Source organism: Lepus europaeus, chromosome 2 (assembly GCF_033115175.1).
Source record: "Lepus europaeus isolate LE1 chromosome 2, mLepTim1.pri, whole genome shotgun sequence".
NCBI classification, from domain to species: Eukaryota; Metazoa; Chordata; class Mammalia; order Lagomorpha; family Leporidae; genus Lepus; species Lepus europaeus.
In genome coordinates, this window is record NC_084828.1 from 67,739,437 (window position 1) to 67,751,574 (window position 12,138).

Sequence of the window (12,138 nt, forward strand, 5' to 3'; positions counted from 1 at the left end):
CATAACACTACTGAAATACAAAGTAGCTCACATACAATTGCAGGATAAGATGGCCTCGAATGTCCTATATTATGTGAAGACAGGGATTTTATAACAAGTCAAGTAAAAAGTAGAACATAGCAGAAATCTGCATCCCAGAGGCCCCTATTAAAGGAAGGATCAGAATAAGGATCAATTAAGCAATAGCTTGTAAAGGAAATGAGATGTAATTTTTATTTTATTTTTTTAATTTTCATCTATTTGAGAAGCAGAAAGAAAGAGAGAGAAAGAGATCTTCCATCTGCTGGTTGGTTCCCCAGATGCCTGCAACAGCCAGGGATGGGTTCATCCAGGTCTCCCGTGCGAGTGGCAGGAACCCAAGCACTTGTCCATCACCTGCTGCCTCCCAGGGTGCATTAGCAGGAAGCTGAATTGGACGAAGAGGAGCCAGAGCCGGGACTTGAAATAGGCACTCCTATGTGAGAGACATGCATCCCACCCAGCAGCTTACCCCACAGTGCCACAACGCCTGCCCTGGAAATGAGATTTTTAATCTGAGACTAGGGGTGAAAAAAAAAAAAACCTAAACATGAACCGCTGGGCTGGAGCAGAAATTAATCCAGAGAAAACTACAGCAGAGTGACATGCGGAGGCAGATGCCGAGCTCAGACCCTGGGCGAGGGTCACTGCTAGAGTGACTTTGCTAGGCCAGCCTTCTCCTCTAAAGAGAAATGTCCCCTGACACCTTCATCATCAGGAAAGCCCTTTTGTATAATGTACAGGTTCCAGGGTCCCCTGACACCTGGCCCAGGGGCCAGGCAGCCAGGAGAAGCAGCGTGGGCACAGGGCCACCCAGCCTGCCACCCCTCCCACCACAGTGGTAGTCGCCTGTGCCAGCTCCCCTTCAAGAGAGCCAATGACACGGCAGGAGGAAATCCCCCCATCTCCCCCAGCAAGCTGCTTACCATGAGCCTGTGATTAACCTCATTAGCACGTGTTTACCGCAGCCATCATTAGCAGTCAGACATTACTCCATTAGAAACAACAGGAACAGCCATTATCCTGCTCCAAGCTCCCTAGCTGCCGGCCTCCTCCAGCAGCGAGGCCCCTTAGTCACAGCGCAGTGGAAACATGACCCGCAGCGCAGGTAGGGCCCTGGGGTGCTGGAGGATGACTCTGGGGCCAGCTGTCTGGGGACTGCAGCCCAGACAGGGGAAGCACGTGCGGGACATTCCTCCAGGAAGAGATCACTGGTGCCCGTGAGCGGAGAAAATAGATTACTTCTAGAAACGTACACAGCACAGCTCTGAATTGGGACAATCAAAATAGCAACTCCCAGTCCCACTGCTGCCTCCCAGAACCTAATTAATGCTGTGGATGCGGCTGGCTAATTATTTCAAAATCACCAGCATCCCGAGCCGCCCCACCGGAGGCCCATGGCGGCCTCTGTGAAGTCTTCCCTAACTCCACTCTCCCGGGAAGGGCAGCTTCCCTCAGCACACGCCATTGGAAATCTGTTTACTCCAGATTAGTTCAGTGTCTTCATCTCGTCTCCCGGATCTAAGTGTGGACTTTGTGAGCACTGGAACTGTAACTTCCAGGCTGTACTGGCCCATCCCACCCATGAGTTCCCAGCCTGCAGTCCAGGCAGCCCCCAGGGCGCTGGAGGTGGGGATTTGTATGGACAGAATTTAAGAAGTCTGAATTTGGATGGGAAAAATGACTATTTATACTAATTTTTAACTGAAAATTAGTATACCTGTCAATCATGAGTGTAGGTCATGACCCACAACAATGTTGGCCATATCACATTTTCAGTTTCTTCAGATATCTCCAAATACAATCTATGCTCATCAGTAACTCAAAAGGATGAAACTTAGACCCATAGCGAAATATTTTTGTTTAATACATTTGTCATGAAGCACATGCAAAAACTTATTAAAAATGTATTTACTACACTGGTAGCTATATTTCCATATCATTGATATCCTTTGTAATCCTGTCTATTTTATGCATCCATCTATAATATAATTCATTTTTAAAGATTTATTTGCTGGGGCCAGTGCTGTGGCATAGTAGGTAAAGCCACCGCCTGAAGTGCTGGCACCCCATATGGGCACCGGTTCAAGTCTCGGCTGCTCCACTTCTGATCCAGCTCTCTGCTATGGCCTGGGAAAGCAGTAGAAGATGGCCCAAGTCCTTGGACCCCTGCACCCATGTGGGAGACCCAGAAGAAACTCCTGGCTCCTGGCTTCAGATCGGCGCAGCTCTGGCTGTTGTAACCAACTGGGGAGTGAACCAGATGGAAGACCTCTCTCTCTCTCTGCCTCTCCTTCTCTCTCTGTGTAACTCCACCTTTCAAATAAATAAATAAATCTTAAAAAAAAATTTATGTGCTAGGCAGAGCTACAGAGAGAGGGAGAGACAGAGACAGAGAGAGAGAGAGAGAGAGAGAGAATCTTCCATCCACTGGTTCACTCCCCAGATGGCCACAGTGGCTGAGACTGGGCCATGTTGAAATCAGGAGCCTAGAACTCCATCCTGGGCTCCCATACGCATGGCAGGGGCCCAAGTACTTGGGCTATCTTCCATTGCTTTCCCAGGCACGTTTACAGGGCACTGGATCAGAATGTGAGCAGCCAGAACACAAACAGGTATGCAAATGGGATGCTGGCATCACAGTGGATTAACCCGCTGTGCCACAACTGACTGTACCACAATGCTGGCCCCGAAGTTATAATTCAAAAAGGATCTCCAAGATTTTTCCCTGTTTCCAAAGGCATGCATGTCTATAAAAGAAAACAGAACTGATTAAGAATCTTTGTGTCAGACACAGAGCAAACACTGAGTACATTTTTGCTCAGTGGTTTTATAAGCATATATAGCTAGGGGCTGGCGCTATGGCGCAGTATGTTAATGCCCTGGCCTGAAGTGCTGGCATCCCATATGGGCACCGGTTCGAAACCCAGCTGCTCCACTTCCGATCCAACTCTCTGCCATGGCCTGGGAAAGCAGAAGAAGATGGCCCAAGTGCTTGGGCTCCTGCACCCACGTGGGAGACCTGGAGGAAGCTCCTGGATCCTGGCTCCTGGCTTCAGATCAGCGCAGCTCCAGCTGTTGCGGCCAATTGGGGAGTGAACCAGTGGATGGAAGACCTCTCTCTCTTTCTCTCTGCCTCTCCTCTCTCTATGTAACTCTGACTTTCAAATAAACAAAAAAAAATTTTACAAAAAAAAAAGCATATATAGCTAACAGATCTTGAGGTTCTACATACAGTTGTATTTGCTTGCTTTTTACAGCAATCTGTGTAACCCAGATTCGTGCTTTGTTATGAATTGCTGTCCCTTTTCTATTTTGAACACCGCAGGTCCTTATTTTCTACCACTGTCCCTTCTACAAGCAATACCCCTTCCTGTGGCCTGGAAAGAAGATCCCAGCACCCTGGGCAAATACCACAAGTGTGCGCAAGCTCATCCTCTTCTTGGAGACCACCCTGAGTGAGCGAGCGCCCCGCGGCTCCTTCCACGTCTCCCAGGCCATTCTCACGCCCAGAGTGAAGACCATCGCCAGGGGCCTGGTCGGTGGCCTCAAGAACACTCTGGTTCATAGGTAAGTATTTATCCATCTCACAAATCAGGGTTTGGTTTTGTTTTTAATTAACTTGATTCTGTTCTGAATAAACAGCAGAGAAACTGTAGAGTTTGACCATTTAAAAGCAAACAAAAACACTTACATTTGAGAAAGCGATGCACTGGGGGTGGTTCACATTAACAAAGGGTCTCTAAACACTTTTTAAAAAGTACACATCATAAAATTTAATATTGATACCATGGTAAAGCACTTTGAATCAATGCCATCAATGCCAGCTTGCTTGTGCCACTTGCCCTGGTCCCTTACAGTTGGTCCAAGTACTCACTTATGCGAGAATCATTAACTACAGACCATTGTGCCAGAGATTCAGGCCCTGCAAGAGTTTGTTCTCCCTTCCATGGTGACCCTGAGTCCTGAGAAACAGCTGAGGACACTGGCCCCCATGCCCTAGCTGTGGATAATCCCTGGGGTAGAACGGAGCTGACTGTCCAGTTAAGCAGGAGAAGCACCAGTAATGTATGTTAGACAGCATTCTTTGTCCTGGACACCAATGGATGATAGATGTTGTCAAGAAAAAATAATGGTGTGTGTGTGTGTGTGTGTGTGTACATGCCCATATGTGTACACATACAGGAACCATTCCAAATATACTCAAATAACAGGGCGTCCTTTGCAGTCTAGGCTGGGGAAGCTAATATAGTTGGGTAACAAAATGTATTTTGTACACGGAAGTTGGTTCCTGAGTCCCAGATGATGAGAGTGGAGTTCAGATAGTGAAAGATTCATCCAGAAACATGCCCCTGTGTGGCTGGTTCTGAGTTTGAAGAGTGTGACCTCAACTAAGAGGATTACACCCAAGAGGAGTTTAGATAGCATAGGGCACCTGCCTTTTTCTTTCTTTGGGAGTGCTCCTGCTTATGTTGGCCATGGACAGAACCCAAAACCTATGTCATTTTTTAAATGCTTAATTAACACATAATAATGATGCATATTTCAATACATGTATACGATGTGTAATGATCAAATCATGGTAATAACATTTCCAACTCCTTATCATTCTTTGTTTTTTGGCACTTTCAAGCTCTTCTTTCCTAGTTCTTCTCAAAATACGCAATGGGTTATTGTGAACTAGATATTAAGCTGTGAAACACTAGAACTCGCCACTCCTATCTGCTGTATTTTGGTACCTACTATCCAACTTCTCACCAGCTCACTTCCCTACCACACTTCCTGGGGTCTAGAAATCACTATTCTACTCTCTTCTAATTTGAAATCTTTATTTTTAAAAAATTATTTATTTGAAAACAGAGTTACAGAGAGAGAGAGAGAAAGAGAGAAAATCTGCCATCCACTGGCTCACCCCCCAAATGGCTGTAACAGCGGGGAAGGGCCTGGCCGAAGCCGGGGGCCAGGAGTTTCATCCAGGTCTCCCATATTGGGCCATCTTTGGCTTTTCCCAGGCCAAGAGCAGGGAGCTGGATGGGCAGGGAAGCAGCAGGGCCACCAGCGGCTCCCACACAGGATGCTGCATCACAGGCAGAGGCTTAACCCTTTCAGGGCCACACTGCTAGCCCCTGGGAATCAGTTTTTCTAGTGAGCACATATGAGAGAAAACACATAGTATTTGTCATTCTGTGTCTGGCTCGTTTCACTTAACATAATGTCTTCCGGTTCTAACCAGTTTACAATTCTTTTTATGACTGAATCCCAGTGATCTCATTTCTGTGTGGTTCTCCTAAGCTGTTGTAGTTGAATTGGTTGTTTTGAACTTGGAAAAGAGAATTAATAAAAGAATATTTGGTGTCTTTAAAGGACACCATACTAGATTAGGGTCCACCTGGCATTAATACATATATTATATATTATATATATTCATGTAAATGCCTTTGGTAAATTTGTAGATTAACACCGTGGTCTTTATTGATTGATTGATTCATTCAGCCAACATTGAGTAACTGGGAGGGGCCAGAGGGAAAGACAGACAGTGAATGAATATAGCTCTGCTCTCTGCTAGAACTCAAAGTCTAGCAGGAAAAACCGACATAAAAATTTCTGTAAGGCAATGTGAAAATCACTCGTATAAAGTCTGTGCGGGGAGAGGTGTGGAACAAGGAAGAGGAAGCATTTAAAAATAATGAGTAGTTCTAGCTGCATGCCGTATTCTGAGTAGCAAGTACCTTTTCTGTGGAAGATTTCACTTCATTCTTAAATCAAGCCAGCCTCTCAGAGGGCTCATTATCTAGGGCACAGTGTCACCCTCACTTAGATGGGACTCAGCAAAGTTAAGGGACCCAGATCTGCATAGCTGCCAAGAGTCAATAATTTGTCTCAGACTTGCTTGTGCCACTTGCAAGGCCAATGTGCTCCTGCCCTGTCCTTTAGAAAGGATCAAATAACCAGGCTTTTGTGGACCACTGTCCTTTATAAAGTTCAACACTACCCCTTTTCTCTCTGCAGGCCTGGAATTGTCTTATTAGTACGTGAATCTGGCCAGATCTCTGGCTACAGCTGTTGCCCTCAGTGTCACACTGGTTTCCTTACTTGTAAATTCCTAGAACTTTGATTGGGCTGCAGATGAATCATAGGCCCTTTCATCTAATGACAGGGGCATGTGCCCAAAGCCAGGGTGTCCTGGTGATGCCATAGCCCTTGCCCGGTTGGCAGGCAGCATATGTCCCTGGGATTAGAAAGACTCTTTGGCATCTCGGCCCCTATTGGTCACAAGAGTATTACAGGGAAGCGTCATGCATTCCTAGGCTGGCTCATCTACTGAGGGAGGAAGTGCCGCTGAGGTCGAGCCCAGTGCAAACGTGACCGTGACCTGTCAGGGCAGCTGAGCCAGTGCAGGGCCTTCCCCTGGGCGACAACACCCGGAGGGGCTGTCCTAAGCCACAAACCATCCAGCTGGTTCTGAGCACTGGTCATCAGCCAAATCGAGTGAGAAGACGAGGCACGCTTTCCATCAATGTGGAGAGGGTTCTCTCACACAGGAGTTAACCTCCCAACCCTTCGCCGAACGTCAGACACGAGAGCTTGCACATCTTGGCTCATGCCCCTAGAAGGAGGCCACAGAAACCATAGCCACTGTAACCGAATTTCTGCGGTGGCTCTCCCCAGATTCACGGGACCCTGGAGTTCAGATTTATAGTACTCACACTGAAGTCAAATGAAAGTGGGTTTTGCCTAAGCGTCTGGACAGAGCAGTCATGGAGATGGACTGAACCAAGGAGGTCTGGGGCTGAAGTCCAAGATGGTCTCTCCCCATTCATTTATTGAATCCCTAAACCCCTAGTACTTCAGAATATGACTGTCTTTGGATATGGGTGCTGTGCTTAAAGAGGCAATTAAGTTAACATGCCAGGTGGACCCTAATCTAGTATGGTGTCCTTTAAAGGAAAGGAACCTCGGACACACAGAGAGACCCCAGGACTTGCGTGCACAGAGATGAGGCCAGGTTAGGACATGGTGAGAAAGCAGTCACCCACAGGCCAAGGAGGGAGGCCTGCTGGCTCCCTGACGTTGGCCATCCACCTCCAGAACAGGAGGAGTACACACATCCCTGCTATTCAAGCCATCCTGGGTCCTATGTTTGGCTACCACAGCCCTTGCAAGCTAATGCAGTCCTTAGCAACACGGTGGCCTTACACTTCTGAGGTCCCTGAGCTGGGGTTTTCTCACCAGTTCACTGGGATTGATATCACCTTGCGAGACTGCAGAATCTTAACATGAAAATGCCTACCACAGAACCTGGCACAAAATACACTTGCCAGCCCTATTGGTAAAGAAGGCTGGAAAGTGTAGCTCTGGCTGCAGCAGGCCAGAGTTTCCACCAGGCCTTCCATGCCCACTTCCCCACGATGACCAGCAGATGGCGCCTGTGTTTCATACTTAAACGCTGCTGTTGACAAAGTCTTGACTGCCTCAAACTCGGTAGCACCATGACATTCATGTGGGACCTTGTATATGCCTGGTCTCTGTGCAGCCCCTCGTTCTCAGGCCAACAGCGCTTTGTAGCCGAAGTTCTTACCCCCAGCCTCCAAATGTCTCAGACTTACGTTCTCCCGATTTATGAGACCTCTTATTGCAAACACTTACATGGTACTTACTATATCCTGGGAATTGTCCCGGACACTTTTGATGGATTGTTTTATTTAATGCCCCAAAACTCTGTGTTAGATACTGTTAGGACCCCCATTTTGCAGGGGGCAGAAACTGAAGGACCACAAAGCTAAGTAAACACAGGTCATCCTGAGATTATTAAGCCTTTCACAGTGCTACTTAAAATGCAGATGTCCCTGAGAGAGCGGTTTAGGTTTTAACCAGCTATTGTTCTAAAAGTGTGAAGTGGTTCAGGAGAATGGCTGACTAGTGGCAACTGAGGAGGGCAGAGGCCCAGGACGGAGTGCTGCTGTTGTGTGGAAGGGGAGAAAGACAACAGTGCCCCCAGTGGCCGTTCTAGAGTCGTCTAGGAGACAGCTGTACAAACATATGTACCGAAAGGACCCTTCGAAGGAGAAAAGGAACCAGCTGAGAGGTGGTACCCAAAGAGCAGAAAGAGGCCGCTGGTGATAATGAACATGACCTAGCTTCAGTTTGGGCCTAGAGGAGATCCTTTGTGAGAAATCTCCAGGCCCTCAGCCCAACACAGGACCAGTTTCTGTCTTGTTTAAAGTGCTCTCAGCTGGTTGGGCACTTAGTAAGCTATTTTTACCATGACGCAAAAACTCCGAGTACATCTTATCGCTCCCTGCCTAGGGCTCTGGGTACTTTGCACTCACTACTAACGCTGCAGTGGTCACCCTGAGTTGGCATGACTTGTTTGTGTCGCTAGCCTGTTAGCTTTAGTGGGCACCACATTCGGGCTGTCACATAGGAAGCCTTCAGTTTATAGAATGAGACTGATCGTATGCATTCATGAGACTACTGGCTACACATTCTTCTACCAAGAAGCCATGCAGAGCAAGTAGAATAACTATGTTCATTTAGAAAGAGGTGAAGCTTGACTCCTATTTGAAGTGAATCTCAGAGCTAAGCAGGAGCTAAAACCATAAAACTCTTAGAATATAGAATATCTTTGTGTATTAGGAGTAAGCAAAAGTTTCTTTAAAATATCACCAGTCATAAAAAAAATTGCTGGATAAAACTCAATCAAAATTAACACATTCAGCTCATCAAAATGAAAATCAACAGGCAAGCTACAGGATAGCAGAAAATATTCACAAAATATTGCTGACAAAAGACTAGTATCAAGATATATAAGTAATTGCTACAATGCAGCAGCTTTTTAAAAATATTTATTTATTTATTTGAAAATCAGAGTTACACAGAGAAAGAGAAGTAGAGGCAAAGAGAGAGAGAGAGGTCTTCCATCCTCTGGTTCATTCTCCAGTTGGCCGCAGCGGCCGGAGCTGCACAGATCCAAAGCCAGGAGCCAGGTGCCTCCTCCTGGTCTCTCATGCGGGTGCAGGGGCCCAAGCACTTGGGCCATCCTCCACTGCTTTCCATAGCAGAGAGCGGGATTGGAAGTGGAGCAGCCGGGACGGCGGCTTTACCCACTATGCCACAGCGTGAGCCCCAAATGCAGCAGGTTTTTTTGTTTTTTTTTGTTTTTTGTTTTTTGTTTTTTTAAAGAAAATAAAAAGATTAGTAAAAGGATTGAACAAATACTTCCAAGAATAAGATATACAGAGGGGCCGACGCCGTGGCTTAACAGGCTAGTCCTCCGCCTTGCGGCTCCGGCACACCGGGTTCTAGTCCCGGTTGGGGCACCGGATTCTATCCCGGTTGCCCCTCTTCCAGGCCAGCTCTCTGCTATGGCCAGGGAGTGCAGTGGAGGATGGCCCAAGTGCTTGGGCCCTGCACCCGCATGGGAGACCAGGAGAAGCACCTGGCTCCTGGCTTCAGATCAGCAGCGGCCATTGGAGGGTGAGGCAAAAAGGAAGACCTTTCTCTCTGTCTCTCTCTCTCTCTCACTATCCACTCTGCCTGTCAAAAATAAAAAAATAAAAAAAAAAAAAGATATACAGAGGGCCAATGAGCACATGAGAAACTACTCAACATTACTAGTCATCAGAAAAGTGCAAATTGCAACATTGTGAGCTATTGCTACCCATCCATTATAATGGCTAAGATGAAAGACTGATAGCACCGTGTTTGGGAAGGAAGTGAAGCAAGCAGGACACTCAGGTGAGAGTCTACCTGTATGGTAGAACAATTTCAGTGGGAAAAGACCCAGCAGCTTCTTATAAAACTATGTATAAACCATCTCTGTAACATAGAAATTTTATTCTTTTTTTTTTTTTTTTTTTTGACAGGCAGAGTGGATAGTGAGAGAAAGAGACAGAGAGAAAGGTCTTCCTTTGCCGTTGGTTCCCCCTCCAATGGCTGCTGCGGCCGGCACATCGTGCTGATCCGAAGCCAGGAGCCAGGTTCTTTTCCTGGTCTCCCATGCGGGTGCAGGGCCCAAGGACTTGGGCCATCCTCCACTGCCTTCCCAGGCCATAGCAGAGAGCTGGCCTGGAACAGGGGCAACCGGGATAGAATCCAGCACCCCAACCGGGACTAGAACCCGGTGTGCCGGCACCGCAAGGTGGAGGATTAGCCTGTTAAGCCATGGCACCGGCGAAATTTTATTCTTTAATATTTACACAAGAAAAATGAAGGGGCTGCATTGTGGCACACTGAATTAAGCCACCTCCTACAAAGCCAACATTTCCATATCTGAGCACTGGTTCAAATTCCAGCTGCTCTGCTTCCAATCCAGCTCCATGCTGATGCACCTGGGAAAACAGTAGAGGATGGTCCAAGTACATGGGCCCCTGCTCTCACATGGGAGACTAGGATGGCGTTTCTGGCCCGACCTGGCCTGGAGCAGCCCCGGCCATGGCAACCATTTGGGGAGTGAACAAGTAGACAGAAAATTTCTGTGTGTGTGTGTGTGTGTGTTTCTCCCTCTCCTCTCTGCCACTCTGCTTTTCAAATAAATAAAATAAAAATTTAGGGCCGGCGCCATGGCTCACTTGGTTAATCCTCCGCCTGCGGCACCAGCATCCCATATGGGCACCGGGTTCTAGTCCTGGTTGCTCCTCTTCCAGTCCAGCTCTCTGCTGTGGCCCGGGAAGGCAGTGGAGAATGGCCCAAGTGCTTGGGCCTCTGCACCCGCATGGGAGACCAGGAAGAAGCACCTGGCTCCTGGCTTTGGATCGGCGCAGCACCAGCCATAGCGGCCATTTGGGGAGTGAACGAGTGGAAGGAAGACCTTTCTCTCTCTCTCTCTGTCTATAACTCTGTCAAATTAAATAAAAAAAGAAAAGAAAAAGGAAAGTTAAAGTAAATGTCTACAAAAAGGCTTGCATAAGAATGCTTGTAACAATTTTATTCACAATATAAAAACTGGAAAAAATTCATATACCCATAAATAGGAAAATGGAAAAACAAACTGTGGTTTATTTGTACAATGGAATACCATGCCATGCTAAGAAAAAAAAGAAAGAACCATTGATACACGCATCAACATGGGTGAATTTCAAAACCATTATGCTAAATAAAGAAACAACCACACCAAAAAGTACATTGCATAGTTTATATTAAATTCCAGAACAGGCAAGTACAATCTGTGGTAGAAAAAAATCCTAATAATTATTGTTGATGGGAGGATGGGACAGGGATTGCTGCAGAAGAGGTGCAAGAACGTCTTGAATGCTGTTAATGCTCTATACTTTGTTTTTTTTTCTTTTTTGTTTTGCCGAAACTCAGTAAATATACACTTTAGATTTGCGCATTTTATTGCACATAAACTTTATGTCAAAAGAGAAAACCTGAAACGAGAATGGAAGTTTAATTAATCCTATGCCAGCTGAAATGGCGGGGCTGTGTATAGATGTTTGCAGTTGGGATATGTCAATACCAAGATGGATTGATGGAAGCAGGGTGATGGCTGGTAGATTGAAGCAGGTGTAGCCAATGGAGTGCTAGTATCTGAGTGGTCAATATACTTACTATAAAATTATTTCAAGGTTTCTGTAATTTTTAATATATTCGAATTGGAAAGAGGGCCCAGCACTGTGACACAATGGGTTAAGTCACTGCCTATGACTCCAGCATCCCTTATCACAGCACCAGTTCAAGTCCTTGTTGCTCTGTTTCCAATCCAGCTCCTTGCTAATGCGCCTGGGGAAAGAAGCAGAAAATGACCCAAGTACTTGGGCCCCTGCCACCGACATGGAAGACCTGGGTGGAGCTCCTGTCTTTGGCCTGGCCTGGGCCTGACTATTGCAGCCATTTAGGGAGTAATCCAGGAGATGGGAGCTCTCTCTCTTCCCCCTTCTCTTTCTCTCCCTTTCTCTGTGTCACTTTGCCTTTCAAATAAATTAATAAATACATCTTTTTTTTTTTAAAAAAAGGATTAAAGAGTGCACCTGTAATGAAGCTTTTGATCGTAGTTTTCTCTTTTGAGCTCTTGTTGGCATGGCACCACTTTGGTGCTTGAGACAAGTAGTCTTCCAGCAAAGAAACCTGGAAGGTAGAATGCTTGGTGGAACGGAGACCACTGCCACCCCTAAAGAAAAT

The 12,138-nt window shown here is 46.5% G+C and overlaps 1 protein-coding gene across 1 annotated transcript in view; it reads left to right on the forward strand.

The window, feature by feature from the left end:
• The window catches only part of PLCXD2 (phosphatidylinositol specific phospholipase C X domain containing 2), a 63,246-nt gene that overhangs the window by 44,962 nt on the left and 6,146 nt on the right, over positions 1–12,138 (forward strand). The window contains exon 3 of the mRNA XM_062207899.1: positions 3,347–3,588. Coding sequence (XP_062063883.1) covers positions 3,347–3,588 — 242 coding nt within the window. The remainder of the gene's footprint in view (positions 1–3,346; positions 3,589–12,138) is intronic.